Source organism: Ctenopharyngodon idella, chromosome 11 (genome assembly GCF_019924925.1).
Source record: "Ctenopharyngodon idella isolate HZGC_01 chromosome 11, HZGC01, whole genome shotgun sequence".
Taxonomy (NCBI): domain Eukaryota; kingdom Metazoa; phylum Chordata; class Actinopteri; order Cypriniformes; family Xenocyprididae; genus Ctenopharyngodon; species Ctenopharyngodon idella.
In genome coordinates, this window is record NC_067230.1 from 28,913,818 (window position 1) to 28,937,931 (window position 24,114).

Here is a 24,114-nt window from a genome sequence, read left to right on the forward strand (position 1 = left end):
GCGTAAAAACAAAACAAAAATAATGACTTTATTCAACAATATCTTCTCTTCCGCGTCATTCTCATACGTTGTTTACATCCAGCGCTTCCAGGTTCTACGTCAGAATGGCTCATTATTGGCCGGCTCCTGCGTCAGCATCACATGCATGCGTCATGCTGCTCACATGATCAGCATTGGCCAATACTGAGCTGGCATTCGAACGTAAACACGGAAGCCTTCACTGTGCTTACTGCATCACCTGCATAAGGATAATGACAGGGAAGAGAAGAGATTGTTGAATAAAGTTGTTATTTTTGTTTTGTTTTTGCGCACATAAAAGTATTCTCCTCTCTTCATAACATTAAGGTTGAACCACTGCAGTCACATCGACTGTTTTAACCATGTCTTCAGTACCTTCCTGGGCCTTGAAAGTGTTTATGCTGTCTATGGACAAGTCATACTCTCAGATTTCATCAAAAACATCATAATTTTGTGTTCTGAAGATGAACGAAGGTCTACAGGTGTGGAACGACATGAGGGTTAGTAATTAATGACAGAAATTTCATTTTTGGGTAAACTAACCCTTTAATTCATCAGTTTGATGCCTCTTTTCTGTTCTTCCAGTGTTTCTGCTCTACATCTGGCTCATGGAGTCCTGGTTGACGCCTTTTTACGTTTCCTCGGATATCATCGCCCTTCGATTCCTGCTCTTTCTTTGCCAGGCTTATGGAGTCGTGCTGCTGCTGACGCCGCCTCTGATTGCTGTGGAGTTGTTGGTTAATCTGCTGCGTCCTCAAGATGGGCGAACGAAGGGACACTTGGAGCAAAATTCAAGTGAATCCGATTGTCTCTCTAGGACAGTCGGATGTTTTGGATGTCTTCTAGCATGGATTGTGAGCGGAATCTGCAGTAGCCATGACTGGACGCTGGAACGGTTCTCTGTGGAAGCCTGTTTGAAAAGAGGTGGATGCCTTGTTACATGCATTCCTGACATGGATGAGTTATCCTGGTTTCTTCCTGCAATGGTGGTTCTGTTGAGTTTGACAGGCAGTTTAGGTCGGCTCAAGTCCCGAAGTCCACCTGACACACAGATGGGCAAGAAAAAGGACTATATATCACTAAGTCAGGTTGACTCAGAAAAAACACCCAACAGCTGTGGTGTTCACAGGACCGGGTGTGTTTACAGTGAGCAACGATGGTCCTGTCCTGGGAATGATGTGCTGTGCGCTCACCAAACCAGTTTGGCAGACAATTATATCCAGAAACAAAAGCAATCAGCATTTACACAGTCTAAACCCAATCCGCTAGAGGTCACATCAGAGCGATGTGTTTTTAACAGGTCTCAAGGCAAACGCTGTTGGCCTCCCGAAAGGGAAAGTCCCTGCTTGTGGCGAGAAACATTCACAGGGTTGGTATGCATGCTTCTGGTTTGCGTTTTTCCCACAGTCGTCAGCGGTAATATTCTCCTAATCTTTAACCTGGAGAACTTGGTGGCGTACAGCTTGAAACTCTTATCTCAGTCGGTTAACAGAGTCCCGGATCTGTAAGTGACAGCAAAAAAAAAATGTGATTGCAAATCACACTGTGGTTTGTGAAGCTGAAAACTGCAAAAGGAGATGGCAGATCTTTCAAGTCCACACAAACTCATTTGAAGGAACGTATATGCACGCATACTGCAGCAAAATCTGATAGACGAAGACAAATTAAGATTGCAAAAACAGATGTGTTAAGAATTCATGAGTTTGTGCGGTGCATTTTCTAAATAAACTGTTCGTTTTGAGAGCACCAGCTGGTTTCATATGAGATAGTTGAGTTATTTTTAAACCTAAAACCAGTTTACGGTTCCCTAAAAAGGGAAAAGGGCCCGAGGGGTGCTGTGCTTCACAGAACAATAGTGACATATGAGCAGTGGCATTTAGAGTTAACATAAAAAATCAAAATGTGCAATAAAGTATTTATGCGTACAGATGTGCTTGGAGGCGCTGGTTATTTGTCATGAGCACATTCATCAAACTCTGAAATTCTCCACAACTTGACGTACAGTTTGAATCAGTACAGTGGAATGAACAGACACATTCATGACCGAACAAGTAAAAATAAGAACAATCACAAAAGTTCAATGGGAAAACAAACCTCCTGCAGCTGTTGAAGTATACATTTCAACACCAGAGGTCTCCCTGCGCTGTCTTTAGGAAATCTGCATTTGAAACTGTATGCTGAAACCGAAGCTTTTGTTAATTGGCTCATCTTTCTTTTTTGCTCTTCTGTAGCTCTAGTTCAGCTCTTTGGAAAAGCACCACAGGGCAAACGCTACAACTGACGGCACATACAGTAAACGTGTCCTGCTGAAAAACTCAGACTTGCACAGACACATGCAGGAGACACAGAGTAAACACAGAAGAGCAAACAACTCTGATCAAAGCGTGCATATTAGTAAAGGGAGTGCTGCAAAACTGGGTGGCAATAAATGCATTAGAAACTGTTATTTTAGTATTATTTATATACTATTATAGTATTTATTAATATTTTGAATTAGCTTTTATTTTTATATTTTCAGATTTCATTTTAAGTTTAGTTTTAGTTATTTTATGTGCTTTTATTGTTTTTATTTTTGTTTATATTCCTATTTATTTTAATTTCTGTTTTTTAGTACTTAAATTAAAATTCAACTTCTAATTAGTTGCCAAGAGCACATTTCTAATTTTCATTTTGTTCAAATATTATCTAATACTTTATTTTAATTCAGCTTCAGTTAACAAATTATTTTCATTAGTTTTAGTTATTAATAAAAACACTGGTTAGCAGTAGAGTTATTATAGTTAACTGAAGCTACAAGTATATAAAAAAGTTGTTAAAGTTTTTATATATATATATATATATATATATATATATATATATACAATTTCAGTTAATGTTTATATATATATATATAAACTGAAATTATATGTGTGTGTGTATATATATATATATATATATATATATAAAACTAGTTGACAAGGCAACATTTCTTATTATTTAGTTCTTATTATTTAAACCTGAAAAATACAATTTTAATGAAAACTAAAAAATGTATAATAATAACAATAAAATTACTAACATTAACAACATGAAAATGAAAAATATAAAAATAAAAACTAATTCAAAATATTAATAACTAAAATAGTATTTCAATTATACTAAATAACACTGGTTAGCAATAACAGTTTGGCATATAAAAATGTCAGCATAGTTTAGATAGGATGAACATTCATTATGAGTTTGCATCTGTCATGTGATCAAAAAAAAAAAGATGGAAGCGCAAAGACCAACTTACATAATCAGATACACAAGTGACTGCATCTCGAAACCTATTGAGATGCACATCTATACAGAACTTTTGAGTATTAAAGGGTTAGTTCACCCAAAAATTTAATTTCTGTCATTAATTACTCACCCTTGTGTCATTCCACATCCGTAAGACCTTCATTCATCTTCAGAACACAAATTAAGATATTTTTGTAGTCAACCACTGCAGTCACATGGACTATTTTAACAGTGTTTTACTACTTTTCTGGACCTTGAATGTGGTAATTTCATTGCCTTTTGGATTTCATCAAAAATATCTTAATTTGTGTTCTGAAAATGAATGAAGGTCTTACAGGTTTGGAACAACTTGAGGGTGAGTAATTAATGACAAATTTCATTTTTTGGTGAACTAACCCTTTAAAGTTGTTTTGAATGCTTTAACCAGCCTATGATGCCCTGTCATATCTAGATATGATTTAAACCGGCATATGATGCCCAAGATGTTATCTAGGTAGGTTTCTCACTAGGTTTTAAGACAGCCACAAAGTGTAATGACTTCCTTGAAGCGGAAGCAGTGACATCCTCTCATGTATCGAGTGTGTGAGAAAGTGAACATCTCATTATAATGATGGCGAGGTGTCTTTAAGACAGTGACATGGCATTCTTTCTGACTTTTGTCTCGTTTTAAAGCCGGTCCCCCAAGTGAAACCCCACACCGCCCACACCTAGATATATTGGTATGACAGCATATATTCTTGTAGAGATGCATTGAACAAAAGGTCTATAGGTTTGACAGGACACTTGTCCTGAGGGATACTTACACAATTACACTCTTTGCTTGGAATCCAGCAACGATGCAGGCGACTGTATAATAGCAGCTGTCGTGTAATAACAATAAAACTAAAAAGCTTGTGCAATGTAAGATCCATAAACAATGTCCCAACTCTCCAGAGTTTCACTGTGTCTTGTTGGACACAGGTTGATGCAATGATTTCATTAAAAATGCAAGGAAAATCAATTCTTCTTCTCGCACACAAGCCATTTTTCTGCAGTCTGGAGGACTAAGTGCCAAATCGCAATACATTGTTTTCAGATGGCAAGAGTGAATTGTTGGGATGCTTGCTTTGTCTTGTGATGCATCATCAGCAGCTGTTTGGAAAAGAAGAAGAGTGTGTAATTTGGAAATTGCTAAGGATGGCATTTTGTTTTTGAGAATTCACAGTAATATGTTGATTTTGCAGAGAATATGCAACAGTCATAATGCAAATCATTTCAAATACTGGTATATTGGAGCAGAACCCAACTTTCTTGATTATGGTAAATGACATTCAATACTTTAAACAAATTTACTGGAAACAGTATTTTGCATGATTTGTAAGTAGATGTTGTTTAGTATATTCACAGGTCACTGAATCATTCACATTGTCATGTATCTATTTTATTTCAGCTTTACTTCAGTTAACGGAAACCTTTTTTAAATAGTTTTAGAGTTATTTTAGTTAACTGAAATTAAAACATTAAAACATTTTGTTACTTGAAATAAAATAATCATTAACTGAAATAATAATTTAAAAAAAATGCTAATAATTTCAAATACTGGCCATATCGGACCAAGGTCCAAAATCAACAATCAGCAAGAGCCAATGGTAAATGACATTCGATACGTTCGATACACTAGCCAGTATTTCTGTGAAATGTCATTTGAATCAACAATTTTGCTCCACATCAGTGCTGTTTATTTATTTGAATATTTCAGCATTTATTTAATGATTTCATTTGGAGTAATTTGGCCCTCTATAGCTGTTACTGTTAACTATTAAAAATCATTAATTGAAAAAAACAAACAAAAAAAAAACCCTGAAATAATTTATATTATATATATATATATATATATATGAAAAACTTAAAAATTAGAAATGTTGGCTTGGCAACTAACTGAAATAAAACAAGCTGAAGTACTAAAATGACTAAAAGTAAAATTTTCAATCAACTGATAATATGTTAGTCCTGTCAAATCGATTTATTACGATTAATCACATCTAACATAAAAGTGTGTTTTTGTGTGTGTATGTGTCTGTTCTTGTGTGTGTATATACACATATGACATATTTTTATATATATATATATATATATATATATATTATATATATATATATATATATATATATATGCGCACACATGTATTATGTAAACAAACTTTTAATGTGAATATCTATATCTATCCATCCATCCATCCATATCTGTCTATCTCTATCCATCCATCCATCCATGTTTGATGCAATTAATTGCGATTAATCGATTTTACAGCACTAATGATAATAAAATAAAGAGGAAAAAAAAGAAACATTAAAAAAACGAATAAAAACAACAAGCACTTAAAATGGTAAAAAGCTCATTTCAAATATCCATGATTAATGCAGCAGTATATAAATAAAACTAAAATAACACTGCTCCAGTTCACATACAGTATTTATGTTTGTGTGGTTTAACGGCCAAAACGACCACAGTTCTGTGTCTCACAGTTAAACCCCTTACGGCAAAATAATTCTTGAACAACACTCATTGATATTTTCTTTAGTAGGCAATCTAGATCTCTAGCTAGTAACATTGTTTTGGCTCTTCTAGAGTTAGTTTTGGACCCCGTGTTGGACTAGTCATTCAAACATAATAAAGAGTCAGAAATGTTTTTGGATTTACCATTTTTTTAATTGAACATTAAAACATTTTTTGCATTTAGACAAAATGCATTTAGACAATGATGGGTGTAAAGCAGCTTTCATCCAAACACACAAATCATCATCATCAACACCAATAACAACAACAATCCTCAGTAATATATAACTATATATCTTAAAAGAACCCATCACCATCACCTAACAATAATAATAATCATCAGACTGCCTCATAACACAAGCAACCTTGTGTAACACTGACCCCACCGAGGTCTCGGTCATAAATGTCCAACACCTTTATCCTTTAACACCAAAAATGACAGAACACACAGGTAACATCATAACCAAACAGGAGTGAAGTTCAAGCACAAAATAAAACATGGAATGGATTCCGAACCTGCCCGTCATTTCAGGTAAGATCAGTGGAATTTATTTCAACCAGGTGTATTGCTCCATTGACAAGAATTCATGGAGAAAAAGCTATAATTATTCAGGATATAAAACAGCCTCGGAGAACATCAATGCACCAAATTGTAACAGTGGCCACATCCGAACAATCAAGGAAAATTTACGAGAGTGTATACTGTTTAAAACTATATATGCACTGTAAAAATTTATATTATATATATATATATATATATATATACACACTTTAAAAAGGCATTGAAATTGGATCAGGTCCTTGTTTACACAGGAAATTAATTTAGACTCATAAGGAAAAATGCAGCTATTTCAACACTTTTCTAAAGAGCAACGGATGCAGTTTCTCGAAAATGGAAATGTCTTTCACCATCTCGCAAGATTATCACCTGATTTCATGTGATAAAGCTGACAGATGACCCAGCGTCCTCTTTAACACACTTCGGCCATCCTAATGAGATGTCCCGGGACCCCAAACACTGGAATGTTCTAGAAAGTAAGCACAGGATGAATAAATAAAAGCGATACCAAGCTAAAGGGAAAAGGAAGGCGTGGGGGACGCACTTTTCACGGATAGAGCAAAGCCAAAGCTGTCCTGCGATATGTACAAATGCGCAAAGTCCCTTTTTTTGATAGCAGCAGATGCGTTAGTGGCATTTGAGCCCCTCTGCCCTGAATTTTGACTAAAAAGGAATAAGAATACATACACAATCATTCACACACACGGCTGGGGGTCAAACACAGTCACCATCGCGAATAAGCATGACCTGAGGAACACGATATTCCACTCACCGTTCATGCAGTTATTGAAAAATAAAATAAAGCAATAAGTTCGTACAGCACTACCTCAGTGTTGAGTAGCGGCCTGACACACTCCACAAACACGCCAAAGCCAGTTGCACAAAACAAAACAGGCAACACATTTCTTATTTCTGTCTGCTCAACAGATAAGCTCTTTTTTTTCCTAGACTAGAGCCATGAAAGGAGCGTTTGGACCCTGCAGGGGCTGAGGGAACATAAGTCGGGGTATTGTGTACAAGCAGCTGGGAAATCTTGGTCAAGCAGGCTGGCCACGGCAAGATTACAAATGACCAGCAACAGTAAAATGTACAAAATGCCCATAGGCACCTCTCAGAAAAATGCAAGGCTCTCCATTTTATTTACCAACTCCAGGCGCTTTCAGAGCCTTACGTCACAATCCATCAGTCAGATCGCTTCATTCAGTACCATGTTGGCTACCCACCGAGCGCCCTAAGGTAAGCTGAAAGAAAGAATTTTTTTTTTTTTTATACACCCTAGTTTTTCAGTTTCTTCTTTTCATCCCCGAAATTTCTCTGCTGACTCCGTATTTATAAACGCACGGTGTTAATTCGCAAGGGCTGCACATTTTTTCCATTAGCGTGACTTTGTCCGGGGCTGAAGTATGGAAAAAGTTTGGCTAGAAACTTCTCTCGGTAGGTGTAGAGCCAGGACATGTCGTCGGCGTTGTAGAAAACCAGCAAACCTTTGGGGTAGTCCAAGTAGACGCCCACTTTCTCGAGTTTGCTCTTTACGTTGAGGCGCGTCCAGGGCTCGGTGCAAGCGCTGTATTGGTTACCGTCGTGCATGACGATGCAGTAGAAGCCTCGGCTGGGTTGGATCTGAATGCTGCCCTTGCGGTTCACCGTCTCATTGGCCACGCCGATCATCCACTGGGTTTTCTCGGACACCATCACTTCCCAATAGTGGACGCCCCCGGAGAAGCCCTCGGCACCCAGCACTGACACCTCGACGTCGAAGCGGCGCGGCGAATCCTGAAGGGGCTGTGGGTGCAGGTTCCCGTACGCAACGATGGTGCAGTCGTCCGACAATATGAGCCGCTGGTGAGCAGTGATGGGGTCCATGGTTAAAGCAGCAGGCACTATGAACAGAAGGATAGAGGAAATGAAAATCAGTGCATCCAATAAGCTTGTTAACAGTTATATTACAGTATGTAAACGTACATAAAATACATAAATAATATATAAATAAAAATATATAAAAAATATAAAAGATAATAAAAATAATACATAAAAATAGGAATAAAAAAAAAAAAATCAAACTAAAAACTGAATAAATATATAAATGAGTACATTTTAAAAATATATAAAAATCTAAATAAATAAAAATCTATTTTTTATTATCTAAAATAAATATTTTATTTTATTATAATTTGTATTATATTATTTTATTATCAAAAATAAATCTAGGAATAAAATAAAAAAAAAATCAAACTAAAAACTGAATAAATATGAGTAAATTTTAAAAATACATAAAAATCAAAATAAATAAAAATAAACAAATAAAACCACATAAATAAATATAAACAAACAAACAAACAAAATAAATAAATACATATTTATTTATTTATTTGCATGCTTGCACTGGTTTAAAAGTTTGGACATTTTACTATTTTTAATGTTTTTGTCCCTTAAGCTCATCAAGACTGCATTTATTTGATCAAAAATACAGATTTTTTTTTTTTTTTTTTTTTAAATAATTACAATTTGAATGAATTGATAAAAAGTGATAGTAAAGACTTATACTGTTAGAAAAGACTTCTATTTTGAAATAAATGCAAGCTTGACGAGCATAAGAGACTTCTTTACAAACCTTAAAAATAGTAATGTGTCCAAACTTTTGACCAGTACTGTACGTAAATACATACATAAAAGCCTTATATAAAATGTTATTATTATAATTTTATATGCCTTTAATACGTACGTAAAGCATGCGCTCCACAATCATGTCTGGATTACTAGCTTGGGTGTGAATTAAGTTTTTTAATAATTCAACAATAATCAGGTCATAAACTGTTCCATAACATATCAAATCACTCTTTTGTTATTGGTCTTTTATGTTTTGATCTGATCGTTTTCCTAGGAGTGCAAAAAGATGTGCAATACTTTGGGCATCCAAGTGCGCATCCGTAAAAGACACAAAGGTCACAGCTGTGGTTTAGCGGTTAGCGCATCCCGTTCCACCTCTTCATCATTTCCTTTTCTCTCTCTTCCATACTCAAAGAGAAAAGGTTAAAAAAGGCTAAATGAGCAGCTGGAAATGGCTGGTCTGGGAGGTCATTCTTGTCAATCAAAAGCGCTGACACAATCACTACCTGAGCTGGTGGAATAATACTCCTCTGAAACACAAACACACTCACTCTAATTCATTTTTGTCAGGTCATTTCAAGCGTGTGAAAACACATTCACGGCAGGAGCAAAGCTGAATAAGGTTTGCAGTACTGGCCAGTGTTTTAGCGCTTTTGCCAGACATTGAGTACTTTGTTGAAGAAGGATAAATAAACCCCCATCCATCAACCTCTGCCTGGCTAGTAATGCCTGCAGCAGACAGTCTGCAGTGCCCATTATGGTGCCAGCTTGCTGTGGGTTCAATGGCGGGCAAGTGTGCCAAAGGAATGGACTGAGAGAAGAGCAAACCCTGGAAAAAGAACAAGCTTCCTTCATACAGACAAAAACAATGGACACATGCCACTTAGCGAAAAGAGTCCAAACTAGCTTGGACCTGGAAAAGAAACCCGAGCCAAGCAGTTGCAACACATTACGATATGCAGGACGCCAAGATTTAATCCTGGAAAGCTGAGCTATGATGAACTATACATCAAGATTATGAAACATGATGAGGAAATATGGGGAGAAAATGAATCTTGGGTAAAGAATGCTTATCTGAAGCAATCACTTATCAGGCATGTTACGCATTCTTTTGCACTGACAAAATTCTGTATATGCATATTTAGGGTTCATAAGAAATTAGGCTCAGTAAAACAATGCTGGCTTGTTTTCCTGCGGTCCATAGATAGGCATGCCTGCCAAAGACCAAGAGTAAAATTTGCAAAATATTTTCATCTTGGCTATTTAAAATCTTCGCCACAAATGGCAGAGCCAGAAGCCAGTCCAGAGGATAGGATGTCAGCACTTCCACTCTTTGACATTGCGCTTCAGGTAACCTATAAATAATTTAACCTCTGTCGCCTTGCTTTCGATCCATCTCTGCCTCTCCTCTCTCTCTTTCTGAGTCACGCAAACAAAACAAGCACCAGTAACAGGCTTTGGATTCAGAATGGGAGGAAAAACAAATAAGGATATTGGAAATAAATTTAAAAAAAGCCATGCCAGTACAGAATAAAAGGTGGCGAGTGCAGCAGTGTGGAAGGAAGGATTTTAACTGGATTTGTTTCATGTGACAGGCTGCGAGTCGGCCCTTGCCTATTTCTGATGGTGTAAAAGATGCTGGTAAACTTGAGAATTGATTGAGAGAGCGAGATATTCCCTGCGGTGTTATTCTAAACAATGCTCTGCCTCAGGTGGGCACAGAGGGGGAATACAGATGGTGGAGGCCTTCAGCGCTTCTCGTCGCAGCTTTTAAAATGGGCCACTCGTACAGAGCTCAATCAGATGCATATTATCTCATTCACAGGGCTGTAAACATGCAGGTTGTGTTTGTGTTGATTAGATTATCTCTAATTGGATGCACTAACAAATACATAATGATAAGTGTTAGATCACTGGACATGATTACTGTATTAATGTACTACAGATGCACAAATAACAACAGGCTATTCAATGAGATTAATAATTGGGTGCAATTTCTTTCTAAACAAAATGTGAGTAGTGCTTGAATCTCGCTGCCACAATGCTAGGTTGTTGCTATTCAGTTGCTAAGGTGTCCTAAGTGGTTGCTATGGTGTTTTAGGTGGTTACTTTAGTACCCGGTCAAAAGATTTCAATGATATTCTGGTCTGTACTTTCAGGCTCTTCCTGCAATGCAGGACTGTCTATGTGCCATCAAGCCAAAAAAAAAAAAAACTACTTAAAAAAAAAAAAACTATCTTAAAATAGGAATGTTGCCTTGGCAAATAACTGAAATACGTTTAACTAAACTAAAACTAAAAAAAAAATAATAATAATACAAAATAAAATAAATAAAAAAGAAATAATAAACTATAATAAATATTAATAAGTAATATTTAAAAAAGAAAAATGACTAAAAATGACAAAAACAAAAATGAAAACTGAAAATATAAAAGCAAATTCAAAATATAAAATATAATAAATAGTACATAAATAAGTTATATAACAATGGTCTGAACTCCTAGAAAAGTAAAATATACCTCTCCTCGATAAGCTGCACAATTTGAGATATCATTCATGCCTATAGCACGAACAGTGCTGGCTTTGTTCAAATTTGTCAGGCCAAGTGCAAACGAGACAGAAGCTAATTGCCCTGTGTAAATTTAAAAGTTTCTTGTATGAAATCAAGCGACCATAATCTTGACCCACCTAGTCTACAATTAGTGATGTAAAATAAGCTCCAACATGACAGCAAATAAGATTGAAATTAGTGTCTACACTCAATAGAAAGGGCAACACTTCAGTCCTGTAGTGTGCGCTTGGCTGAACCTCAAATACGCGTAACAGTAATGTCGCGCTTGCCTTGGCAAAAGCCGCAAAATGGATTGTTCACTGTTCTGAATGCTTATGCCTGGAATATAAGCACATGATAACGTTAGCATTCAGCTTAAGATGCTGGGAAGTATTTGTTAAACACAAACAAACATCCTAGATCAAGGTTTACCAAACAGGATTCACAAGGGAATCTCATAAACCCCTCGACGTCCTTCATAAACCCTGTTTGGGAAACCTTGATCTATTTTTTTTTTATTGTGCAGATTATTGAATGCTCACATTATCTTGTGGTTCAATTCCAGGCATAAGCATTCAGAACAGTGAAAAATAATTATTTTTTAGTGCAATTTCCTCCAGGAGGAATGCTTGTTCCTGTATTGGCAGTCGTTTTCTCAAGAATGACACATAGTATGTACAATACCACTATTTAAAACTTTAGTTATGGAGTATTACCTGGCGATATATCCAGAAAAAGAGACTTCCAGATTGTGTATTGTAGAGGCCCCATGTATTTGGAAGTCGGAAAGTCTTCATAGGTGAGGTTTGTTTCATGGATCTTTCCCTTTATTCTGTGGAGACACAGGACAACAACTGCATTATTCAAATTTAACACTGGCAACCCACCAAAACCCAAGCAACCGATTCTTCCTCAAAGCCTAGATCCTGTTTCCAAACACTCATTTTCGAATTGTACTGTTTTCTACATAGCTGTGCCGGCCCTGCAAAGTCAAACAGCTCAAATTCACCGTTGGGAATGAGGTCAATCTGGGCAACACTGCAGATCACTTTCATTAGTTCAACCCTAACATTAATCATGCTATTCCTTTCCCATATGGCTAACTCATTCCCCTCTCGCCATTACCAAAAACAGCAACTGCTACACACCCATTCAGAAATGCGGTTCTCTCAGAATGCCTTAAAGGATTATTTCACTTCAGAATTCAAATTTCCTGATCATTTACTCACCCCCATGTCATCCAAGATGTTTATGTCTTTCTTTCTTCAGTCAAAAAGAAGTCAAGGTTTTTGAGGAAAACATTTCAGGACTTTTTCTCCATATAGTGGACTTCAACAGGGACCAATGGGTTGAAGGTCCAAATTGCAGTTTCAGTGCAGCTTCAAAGGGCTCTACACGATTCCAGACGAGGAATAAGGGTCTTACATAGTGAAACAATCAGTCATTTTCTTAAAAAAAAAAAAAAAAAAAATCTATATACTTTTTAATCACAAATGCTCGTCTTTACTGCTCTGCGATGTGCCACGCATTACATAATCATGTTGGAAAGGTCACGTGTGACGTAGGCGGAAGTACCGAGCAAGTGTTTACAAAGCGAACGTGCAAAGACAAGTCAAATGGCCTTTACAAAAAAAAAAAAAAAAAAAAAAAAGGTAAAACAATGATGTCAGACGATTTTGAAGTTGGAGAAGAAAATGAGATGGAGTTTTTCGCCCTACTTCCGCCTACGTCACGCGTGACCTTTCCAACATGATTACATAATACGTGGCACATCACAGAGCAGTAAAGACGAGCATTTGTGGTTAAAAAGTATATACATTTTTATTTTTTTTAAGAAAATGACAGATCGTTTTGACCGATCATCTGGGATTATGTAGAGCCCTTTGAAGCTGCACTGAAACTGACATTTGGACCTTCAACCTGTTGGTCCCTGTTGAAGTCCTCTATATGGAGAAAAATCCTGGAATGTTTTCCCCAAAAACCTTAATTTCTTTTCGACTGAAGAAAGAAAGACAACATCTTGGATGACAACGGGGTGAGTAAATTATCAGGAAATTTGAATTCTGAAGTGAACTAATCCTTTAAACTTAAACATTTAGTGCTGATTAAGCAACAATGATCCCTCTACCCCCTAACTAACCTTAACCTAGTCTGTCTCTCTTCTGACTGGGTGCCTGTGACATAGAGCAAAGGGCAATGGTCACATACATAAGTCAAATAACCTGACTTGCCTTGGTAGCTTCCACCAGCAATACCCTCCACGAATCACTTGCTCCCTGACCAGCAGTTACAAGAAAAAAGACAAAACGTTTTAGACCAGAGAATCTCAAACTACCACATAAAACACCCTCAACATACGCTCATTCACTCATCTCCAAGCCACACCGCATCCTTAGTACCTGTCCGACGTCAGGGCTATTCCTTCCAAGAATTCGTGACGGCTGGTCTCACTGAGTCGCTCCTGAAGGATCTGGATCCCTTCCTTGACGTCACGGAGCTGCTGGCTGTAGCGCTGGATCTTGTGCTCGATATCAGAGAGCGTGCGCGCCGTGTCCGCCTCCAGTTCCTCCAGCATGCTCTTCTGTCGCTCGCGCAGGAAGCGGTGCAGTCGCTCAAATGCTTCGCCGATTGTGGCACGAAGGCTCTTTGCTGATGACTATAAAGTAGAGAAGAATGTTTAGACTTATTAGGCTAGACTTTGTTCAGTTAAAATAGAACACGCCATCTCAAATAACAACCCTTCACTACCCACTGTGCATACACTAATTGAGATGTCAATCAAGCATGTTTGTTTTAAACAAGCATTTACTCTAGGGCAAATGGGTGCATAAGAATATCCTCATAATGGCTGAAAGTTTCTCTCATAAATTTACCTGAAGGTATATACACTACAGTTCAAAAGTTTGGGCTTTTTTTAAAGAAATGAATACATTTATTTAGCAAAAATTTATGAAATTGATCGAAAGTGACAGTAAAGACATAATGTGGCATTTTGTAATGTTACAAAAACATTCTATTTCAAATTTCTTTAGTTCTTTTGAACTTTGTTCAAAGAATCCTCATAAAAACATTGATGCATTGATATTCATCAACATATTTATTAGTTTTTATCTGTATTTGATTAAAAAAAAAAAAAAAAAAAAAAATACAGCCTTGGTGAATAAAAGTATTCATTTCTATACTTTAAAAAAAATCTTACTGACCACAAACTTTTGAATGGTAGTATACATGTCTGTTTTTTGACAAGCACAAAATTATTGTTTCATTCTGATCTCATGATTACAAAAATTTCATCAAAAGATTTATTTACATAATTGGAACAAGCTGGCAGTTAATTTGCCTACAGTAGAGTACATTCTGTGTCAACAGTTTTTATTAAAAATTATTTACAATTTTTAAGCAACTTCATGCAAGCATTAAAGGGATAGTTCACCAAAAAAAAAAAAAAAAAAAAAATTCTGTTATTAATCACTCAACCTCATGTTGTTCCAAACCCATAAGATCTTTGTTCATCTTCAGAACTTAAATGAAGATATTTTTAATGAAATTCAAGAGCTTTTTGTCCTTCCATTGGGAGCAACGCAACTACAACATTCAAGGTCAAGAACGGTAGTAAAGACATCATTAAAGTAACCCATGTGACTCCAGTGGTTTAACCTCAATTTTATGATTCGACGTGAGTGCTTTGTTTAAATACACACACACACAAAAAAAAAAAAAAAATCATAATTTACCACTTTATTTAAGAAAACATTGACCTGCACTCCAGTAGGGGGAGCACAACGACACATGCATGCTGTGTTGAATCAAGACCAGAAGTTGTTGGATAATATTATTTTGTAAATAAAGTGGTAAATTATGTGTTTTTGTGGAAACAAAGCACTCGCTTCACTTCATAAAATTGAGATTAAACCACTGAAGTCACAAGGATTACTTTAATGAGCTCTTGGATTTCATCAAAAATATCTTCATTTGTGTTATGAAAGATGAAGGAATGTCTTACGGGTGTAGAGCGACAAAAATGTGAGTAACTAACGACAGAATTTTCTTGTTTGGGTGATCTAACCCTTTAAAGGCTAAAATAACTAATCATTTATTTAGTAATGTGTCTAAATGAAGCAAACTTCATACATCAAGTTAAAGGGTTAGTTCACCCAAAAATGAAAATTCTGTCATTAATTACTCACCCTCATGTCGTTCTACACCCGTAAGACCTTCATTTATCTTCAGAACACAAATTAAGATATTTTTGAAAAAATCCGATGGCTCAGTGAGGCCTCCATTGCCAGCAAGATAATTAACACCTTCAGATGCCCAGAAAGCTTTTGGAATCTTTTGTTTCAAGTTAGTGGTTCGGAGCGTGAAAGTCATGTGATTTCAGTAAACAAGGCTTCATTACGTCATAAGTGTTTCGAAATTTCAATGGTTCACATGACTTTGGCAGTTTGATATATGCTCAGAAGCACTGATTCGAAACAAAAGATTCGTAAAGCTTCAAAGCTTCATGAAGCAGTATTTTGAAATCGCCCATCACTAGATATTGTTGAATAAAGTCGTTATTTTGTTTTTTTGGTGCACAAAAAGTATTCTCGTCGCTTCATAACATTAAAGGTTGAACCACTGTAGTCACATGAACTGTTTTAAATATGTATTTAGTAGCTTTCTGGGCATCTGAAAGTGTTAAAGGATTAGTTCACCCAAAAATGAAAATAATGTCATTTATTACTCACCCTCATGCCGTTCCACACCTGTAAGTCCTTCATTAATCTTCGGAACACAAATTAAGATATTTTGATTAAATCCGATGGCTCAGTGAGGCCTGCATAGCCAGCAATGACATTTCCTCTCCCAAGATTCATTAATGTACTAAAAACATATTTAAATCAGTTCATGTGAGTACAGTGGTTCAATATTAATATTATAAGGCGACAAGAATATTTTTGGTGCGCCAAAAAAACTAAATAAAGACTTATATAGTGATGGCCGATTTCAAAACACTGCCTCCTGAAGCTTCGGAGCGTTATAAATCAGCGTGTCAAATCAGCGGTTCGGAGCGCCAAAGTCATGTGATTTCAGCAGTTTGGCGGTTTGACATGCGATCCGAATCATGATTCGACACGCTGATTCATAATGCTCCGAAGCTTCCTGAAGCAGTGTTTTGAAATCGGCCATCACTATCTAAGTCGTTATTTTGTTTTTTTTGGCGCACCAAAAATATTCTCGTCGCTTTATAATATTAATATTGAACCACTGTACTCACATGAACTGATTTAAATATGTTTTTAGTACATTAATGGATCTTGAGAGAGGAAATGTCATCGCAGGCCTCACTGAGCCATCGGATTTTATCAAAAATATCTTAATTTGTGTTCCGAAGATTAACGAATGTCTTACAGGTGTGGAACAACGTGAGGGTGAGTAATTAATGACAGAATTTTCATTTTTGGGTCAACTAACCCTTTAATTTGACCATCAAATATAAAATTGTGATTATACATCCATGTAAATGTAAAGATAATGGTATATGCAGTCTGAGACATTTGAAAATGGTGGTGTAGGTAGTCGATGACAACCAACACAGGGAGAAGACAAAAAAGCACTGTCCTAACCAGGCATGACATGATAATTTTCAAGCATCCAGTAATTTGTGTGTCTGAAATAAAATATAGCTTGAAGTGACAAAACCACAGACAAACAGAACATATTTGATGTTTAAACTGGAGTGCTTCCTGTGACGAGGAAATAGAAAATTTAGTGACCGGAAAAAATGTCTTACTGTGGATTCAAATAGTTAAGACAAAAACACAGTAAGAGACTTATCTGATTAGGACATAGCAAAAAGCATGTAGTTTCATTAATCACTTAATGTCTCAATATTCATATTCTTATTTTTTTATTATTATTATTATTTTTTTTTTTTATTTATATATCATTATTATTCTGCAGAGCCTCTGTGAGACATAATGTACTATCAAGCAAGTGGAAACTGCCTCACAAGAACGCATCACTAGAGAAGGGGACACGGTCTAATAGTCACTACAAATGGCATTAGGTTGCTCCTCCCTCAATCGTCGGGGTTAGTGTAGGACAGCCTACATGATTACACATGCAGACGAGCAGATGAGCAACGAGATAAAAGCGAAGGGTTTGATGCAGAACGTAAAAGAGAATTGTGAAACTAGCTTACAAACCGCGAAGGAAAAAAAAAAAGGTTTTCTTCAAAAAGTCAAAGAGAGATAAAACAAGATATTTCTGAGGAAACCGGTCATATCCATTAAAGCGTAAAGAACATCAGTTACAGGCGACGGATCAAAGATCTGAAACCTCAAGGTCGAATGCAGGACAGAAGCCGTTCCACTGATGGCCGTCCATACAAACAAGGCAAGCTCAGAAACGTACTATATTTCTTTTCTTTCTTCGCCTACAATAAGAACTGGAAAAAACAGACTTCACCGATTACAAGATTACTCCTACTAACAAATAAAATAAAGGACTTGTTCCACTTCTGTCTTTCCAAAGGGAAATTTGATTTCCTTGCCACTGGGAAGATGAAATCCTATTAAGATCACGTCTCGCTCTGGCGTCATTTGCATCGGCTGAGTCAGCCCACCTGGTATCGCCTGATGGATGATTGGGACTTAGTGATGCTGAAGTGGTGTTGGTCTCTTGAAACCGTTCTCCCCATGGGCCGTGCTGTCTCTATTTAAAGCCAGTAAACATGTCCCATGAGCCTAGTGTGACTCGGCCTCCAAGCAGCCTGCTCGCTACGACATCTGCTAATCAGACACATCTTTCCTTGGGGTCTTCCATTCAGATTCAACATCGGCACTTCAGACAAGAGGGTCTGTCAGCAAGCCTGCCGAAGAGCTAAATCTAGACCATGCTAGCGGGGAGGTGGCAACAAGTTAAAAAACGTACAAGGCAAACATGAACTAGAGGTATCATTGACATGAGCTACATGCTAAAGTTTAATTTTTAGGGTTAGAGGTTTAACCGTTCAAAAAAGTTTAGGGTCAGTAAGAAGCCACGATTTTTAGCAATAATAATAATAATAATAATAATAATAATAATAATAATAATAGTAATGCCTGCCTTAGTACCACTAATGATATGATAGTTATTTTACAAGATTAAAGGTCAAACACAGCATTTAATTAGCCAGGTGTTTAGAAATTAAAAGTAAGCCCAATTTATTATCATTTGGAAGACATGAGCCCGCTTTATTACTGTATTCATTTTACTCCATAAATCCACTTCTCAAAAGGTTGTGCTGTGACAGCTCTCTTGAGACAGGGAATGTAAAATAACCTGCTGTCCTCTTATCTCTACAGGAGAGTCTGGGCTGCAGGAGACATTTTGCATTGATGGTCCTGAATGTCAATGTCAAGCGTCTGGCTCTTCGTAAGCATCTTAAATCACTGCATCAATAAATCCAGACAGGATACGTTTGACAGGTCAATGTGCACATCTACATTTTCCAGGGAAAGAACTGAAAGATACTTTCAAGATAAATATGCAATCTGCAAGATCAATAGAATGAAAACATGGTTTGCTTCCAGAAAATGCAATCACGGGGATACAAGTCGAGTTTAAATCGACTTAAGAGACTATTTGTTGTTCAAAAATTCAACTTGTAAGAGGGTCTACAATCCATTCGACTTCTTTAATATAAATACTGTGAAACAGGATATTTGACAGAAAAAAATACTTGATTTTTGTGCATTAGGAATAGATTAGACTATAAAGAGTAAAAATTAAGAGGGCTTGATGACATCAGTACTTTCAAACTTGGAGCAAATTTTTATAGAAGATTACAAAGACAAACATTTTTTTCTCTCTAGAATAGTGTACTGATGAATCGCTCACAATATAACCAGGAACTTGTATTAAGAGAGTAAACAGGCTTAATTTTCATTTCTTGTTGACTTCAAGCGGGACAAAAAAGCTAAAAGGTGATGAAAATGGAGACAGAAATGGTGACCATTTAAAAAAATTAAACACTTTAAAAACACGCTTTGTTTTTATAGTGTATAACACTCTAAATATATACTCTTTTCCCTTACAGATTCAAATGATTGAAATGTTTTACGTATGATCTCAATTTTAAAAATAAATAAATTGTATAGATAAAGAAAATAAAAATGTTTTTAATAAAAATAAATAGGTAAAATAGCTAAAATATATAGATAAATAAATACAATAGATAAATAAGTAAAATACAGACAGATAAAATAAAGACGAACAAATAAAATGGATAAAATATATACACACCCAAGTAAAAAAGTAATATATTTAAAATACATTTACTTCGTACTAAGAATAGTTTAAATCTATTAACATATTTACTGACATATAGCTTGAGACTTACTGATAAAAACTATAATTAAACTTTATTTGGAGTATTTCTTTATTGCACAATGCACATTTCTTAATATTAAGCCTAAAATGTGTTTTAATGTCACTTTTGATAAGGACTGTATGATGACTTTGAATACAATCTGTCTTTAAATGCAAGATATACTTGCAACAGTTCCACTTCAGCACAATCAAATATACTTAAGTATGTCTTTAGTTGGACCTCAGCACTACTTCTACACAAATTAAATTTCAAAAGTACTTGTTGCAATTAAGCAGACTTTAAGTATACCAGTTTAGTATACCGAAAGTACAATTGCAAAGTATTTTTATTAAGTACATAATATGTAAATGTATTTGAAGTATACTTAGCATGAAATAAATGTATTTCAAATACATTGTAGTATATTTATTTTTTATTAGGGTATATATATATCTCCATAGTCATTTCATATTCATGTCCATGTTATCTGTCAACTAATGTGGCCACACACACACACACGCCAGTGGGGCTGTGGACAGTGTAGTATAAAACATAGGCTGAAGACTAAGTGGTGAAAAAATAAGACTGACACCAGTGATCCACACATTGTCATGAAGCTCTTCCTCTGCAATAGACTCCAATCCCAAACAAAGGGATAATTAAAAAAGTGGGTGAAGAGAGCAGGAAGATGGACAATGTTGCAGTATTGACCGTGGAGTCTCTCTCCACTGATTAAAACAAGGTGTCGAGATTAAAGAACTGCTCAATAAACCAATTTGCTTGTTGGGAATTCAATGTCAACAGAATAGAGTGAGAGAAAGAGAAAGAGAAAGAGCGAGAGAGCGAGAGCGAGAGAGAGAGAGCGAGAGAGAGATGAGCAATGGACAGATTGAGAGACCTGCAATGAATCAGTAATGGACACGATGGGCAGTATGAGCTGTTTGTCAGCTACATTTCTATTTCCATGCGGCCTGATTCCAGATGTGGTTTAATAGAGTCCCATCAGAGGTGAAACATAAATGTGGTTTCAATGTCAAGCCACAGTGATTTGAATAAAGCTTTCAAATGTGTGGATGCCTGCCTGATAAATCACTCTCGGTCCATCAATCTAGAATTGATCCTCTGGCTTAAAACATTTAGCAATAAACACTTCTATAACTATTACATATCATAAAGTGAATCTGATTACAAGTGAGTGGAGGAGCATTCAAAATGACAGCAGCAAACAGCATTCACTTCAATCGTTATATGGCTTGAGTTGGCCTTTTAATGGAAGTCCAAGGGGAAACTGATTTCTGTGGAGTACCTATGGAGTCTTATTTCTCTTCAGAATAATATACACTGATAAATGGCATATGCAGAAGTTTACCTTGGTTTCGGTGAGCTGCCTCTGCAGTAGCTGCAAAGCCTCTGTATGACCCTTCTCACTGTCCTGTAGAGTCGCCAGCTGCTCCTTCATCTCCCTCTGTAAGAAAACCACAGTGCAACATGTCACGTCATTTATTGCCCATTAATCTGGCAACCTCTAACCCAAAGTAATTAGTCTGAACCACTTCCAAAGCCTTTCAAAGAGAGATACCACAACTCTGACAGCAATATACTACTACATACTACTGACACTACACACAACCCTTCACTGCATGATCACCCAAAATAAAAATCATTGGGCAACTCAGACATGAGATTGTACAGGACATAACTGGGGTGTCAGAATGGAAATGAGCTCCATTAAGACCTGAACAATGAGAAGGATTTCAATTTGTTTCAACTTTGACTTGATGTCTTCAGATTCTATGTAGCTTGCCAAGTGCTGATATCTGAAAAAAGCTTTAATAGGCTATATTGCTATAATTCTATCCTTTCATGCATGGCTTTGATCTAGACTGACAGTTTCAAATTTTAAGAAAGGTACAGAGTAAGGTGGCTTTATAGTTACAGGCTAAAAGGAACAGCAGAAATTAATAAATAAACAGTGAGTCTCCAGAGAGGTTTGTGTCAGGGAAAGTGGGTCTCTGCTGCAGTGGACGTGGCAGAATTGGGACGACGGGGCCATGTTTGCTCGCCTGGAGGCAGAATATGAACAGGCAAAAAGTACCAGCCCCTTTACAATACACCAGAGCCAGAGCTCATCTGTATAATATACATATATTAATACATAATATAGGGCTGCACATTTGTGGGGGAAAAATATTGTGATTATATATCAATATGGCTTTATAATAATAATAATAATAATAATAATAATAATAATAATAATAATAATGGATGCACCGAAATTTTGGTTACTGGAAAACAGCTATTTTCAGTTTCGTGACAAAATGGTTTTGGAAAGCCGAAATCAGTGACCAAAACAAACATTTAATTAGCACTTCTCGGCATGTTTTGACTGTTTTCAGCGTATATTTCGTGCACGCAATGTGGATAAGTTCCAACAGTTAAAAATGTCAACTGTATGGACACTAGCTCTGGACTGACAATATTAATTTCTCAAGTTTAATCAGGAATGATACGGTTTCTAAAATCTAAAATCTTTTAGTTTGTGCTGTTTTCTGTTTATGCTCAGCATGAACAAAACTTCACTAAACATTTGTAGCACACCTGCCATCCAATAATCACAAAGGCTTTGTGCTTTGTTACTTTTAAGTCTCAATTTTAAAATTCTGCCAATTTTATTATGAAATTTGGTAGGCGCCTCAGTTCAAGCGGCAGCACCGATCAAGCTCAAGTGAATCAATCATTGCATCTCCTCTGTACTACTAGTTACAGCATGAAATAAACATGGGTGAACACCAGAAGGTATGTTGAAAGATACAATACAACTTAACAAAATGAATCCTGTCACTTGTAATCGCTCAATCAGTGTTTAAACCGGGGAAAGACGTCAATAAAACAGATTGTAAAACTTATTAGCTAGCTAGAAAAAAATAGCTCTAGAGAAGAACATTTTGCTAAATACATGCACTGTATTACATATTCATTATATTTTTACTTACTCTGTTAGTGATGTCTTCATTATTTAATGCAAGTTTGAATAAATCTGTCATGAAAACAAGTTATTACAGTTTGTCATTTAAATGTTGATTGACTGATTGACTGATTGATTATTTCAGTGCGTCCCTAATTATCATAATAAATAACATTACAATACTAATATTTAAAGCTGTCACGATTTCAGTTTTATTTTAATTGTGCAGAACTTATGTATGTACATAATGAGTTAATTCATGATGTCTTAAGTTGTTCACAAGATTTTTTGCCCGTTTTAAATGTCAGACAAGTGAAACTTAAAACAGCACATCTCTCAAGAACAAGCAGCACATTGTCAGTTTTCATTCATGACCGTAACACAAATGGTGAGAGATGAGTTTAAGTTTAATACTTAAGATTAGGGATTTGAACAAACCTCTAATGCTAAAGTGTTTGAAATACTTGATGCTAGCCTCAGGAAACATCACTAATTCATGCTCTTATTGTTTCAGATGGAAATGAACACCAATGAGGCCAGGTCACACATTTTATAAACAAAATTATCCTGAAAAACATATTCATCTGACATTCCAGCATCATGCCATTTTGATAGAGGTGATTCATTGAAAATGAATGATATGACTATGAAATGCTGTTGGAATCCATTTTTCACACTATTTTAACGACCCAGTTCACTAACATATAAAAGCGAACCACAATATTTCCGGCAGTATTATCTGACTGCTATGAGACTGAAATACATGCAAGTATTAAAATAGTTATTAATTGTATCCAGGACAAGGAGCAGAGAAAACAATTAGTTTCTTTATAAAGCTCATTACTTCAGGGAAATGCTGTCTGTGCTCTACAAGTACCTAAACGCACTTCCCAGCATCCAAACCACCTGGTTTCAGTATGCATACCTGATAGATGAGAGCCGTCTTTAATGCGTCAAGTAAAAGCAACATAACCAGCCGGTGCACTTCAGAAGTAAAATGCAAATGGTCATAGGATTATTATAGACCATACATTTTTTATGTGCCATTTACCTTCACCTTTCAAAAGTGTATCCAGAGAACTAACAACTTCTTAAAACAAAAATGTGTCTGTAATGTTGCGGCACGGAGCCTGCAAATGAATATTTTTTGAACCAAATCAAGTTAGCACGCTCAAAATATCTGAACAAAGGACTGAGTGTGCTTCATGGAGAGCACAGAGCACTGGAGGTCAGAGGCGGCCCACGTTTATATCAATCTGAGCTGGCGTGAGGAAGTC

The 24,114-nt window shown here is 36.2% G+C and overlaps 2 protein-coding genes across 5 annotated transcripts in view; one reads left to right on the forward strand and one right to left on the reverse strand.

The window, feature by feature from the left end:
- The window catches only part of LOC127523003 (uncharacterized), a 5,923-nt gene extending 3,168 nt beyond the window's left edge, over nt 1-2,755 (forward strand). For both annotated transcript variants that reach the window (XM_051913411.1, XM_051913412.1), the window contains one exon: nt 604-2,755. In XM_051913411.1, the coding sequence (XP_051769371.1) occupies nt 604-1,526 (923 nt within the window). In that variant the 3' untranslated portion in view covers nt 1,527-2,755. The remainder of the gene's footprint in view (nt 1-603) is intronic.
- Nucleotides 2,756-5,948: 3,193 nt separating this feature from the next.
- Nucleotides 5,949-24,114, reverse strand: part of LOC127522555 (E3 ubiquitin-protein ligase TRIM62-like) — a 48,642-nt gene continuing 30,476 nt past the window's right edge. For 2 of the 3 annotated variants that reach the window (XM_051912649.1, XM_051912651.1), the window contains 5 exons: nt 21,242-21,337; nt 13,934-14,190; nt 13,766-13,810; nt 12,251-12,366; nt 5,949-8,256 (listed from right to left, as the gene is read on the reverse strand). In XM_051912649.1, coding sequence (XP_051768609.1) covers nt 7,706-8,256; nt 12,251-12,366; nt 13,766-13,810; nt 13,934-14,190; nt 21,242-21,337 — 1,065 coding nt within the window. In that variant the 3' untranslated portion in view covers nt 5,949-7,705. The remainder of the gene's footprint in view (nt 8,257-12,250; nt 12,367-13,765; nt 13,811-13,933; nt 14,191-21,241; nt 21,338-24,114) is intronic. The other variant, XM_051912650.1, reaches the window with a different exon arrangement.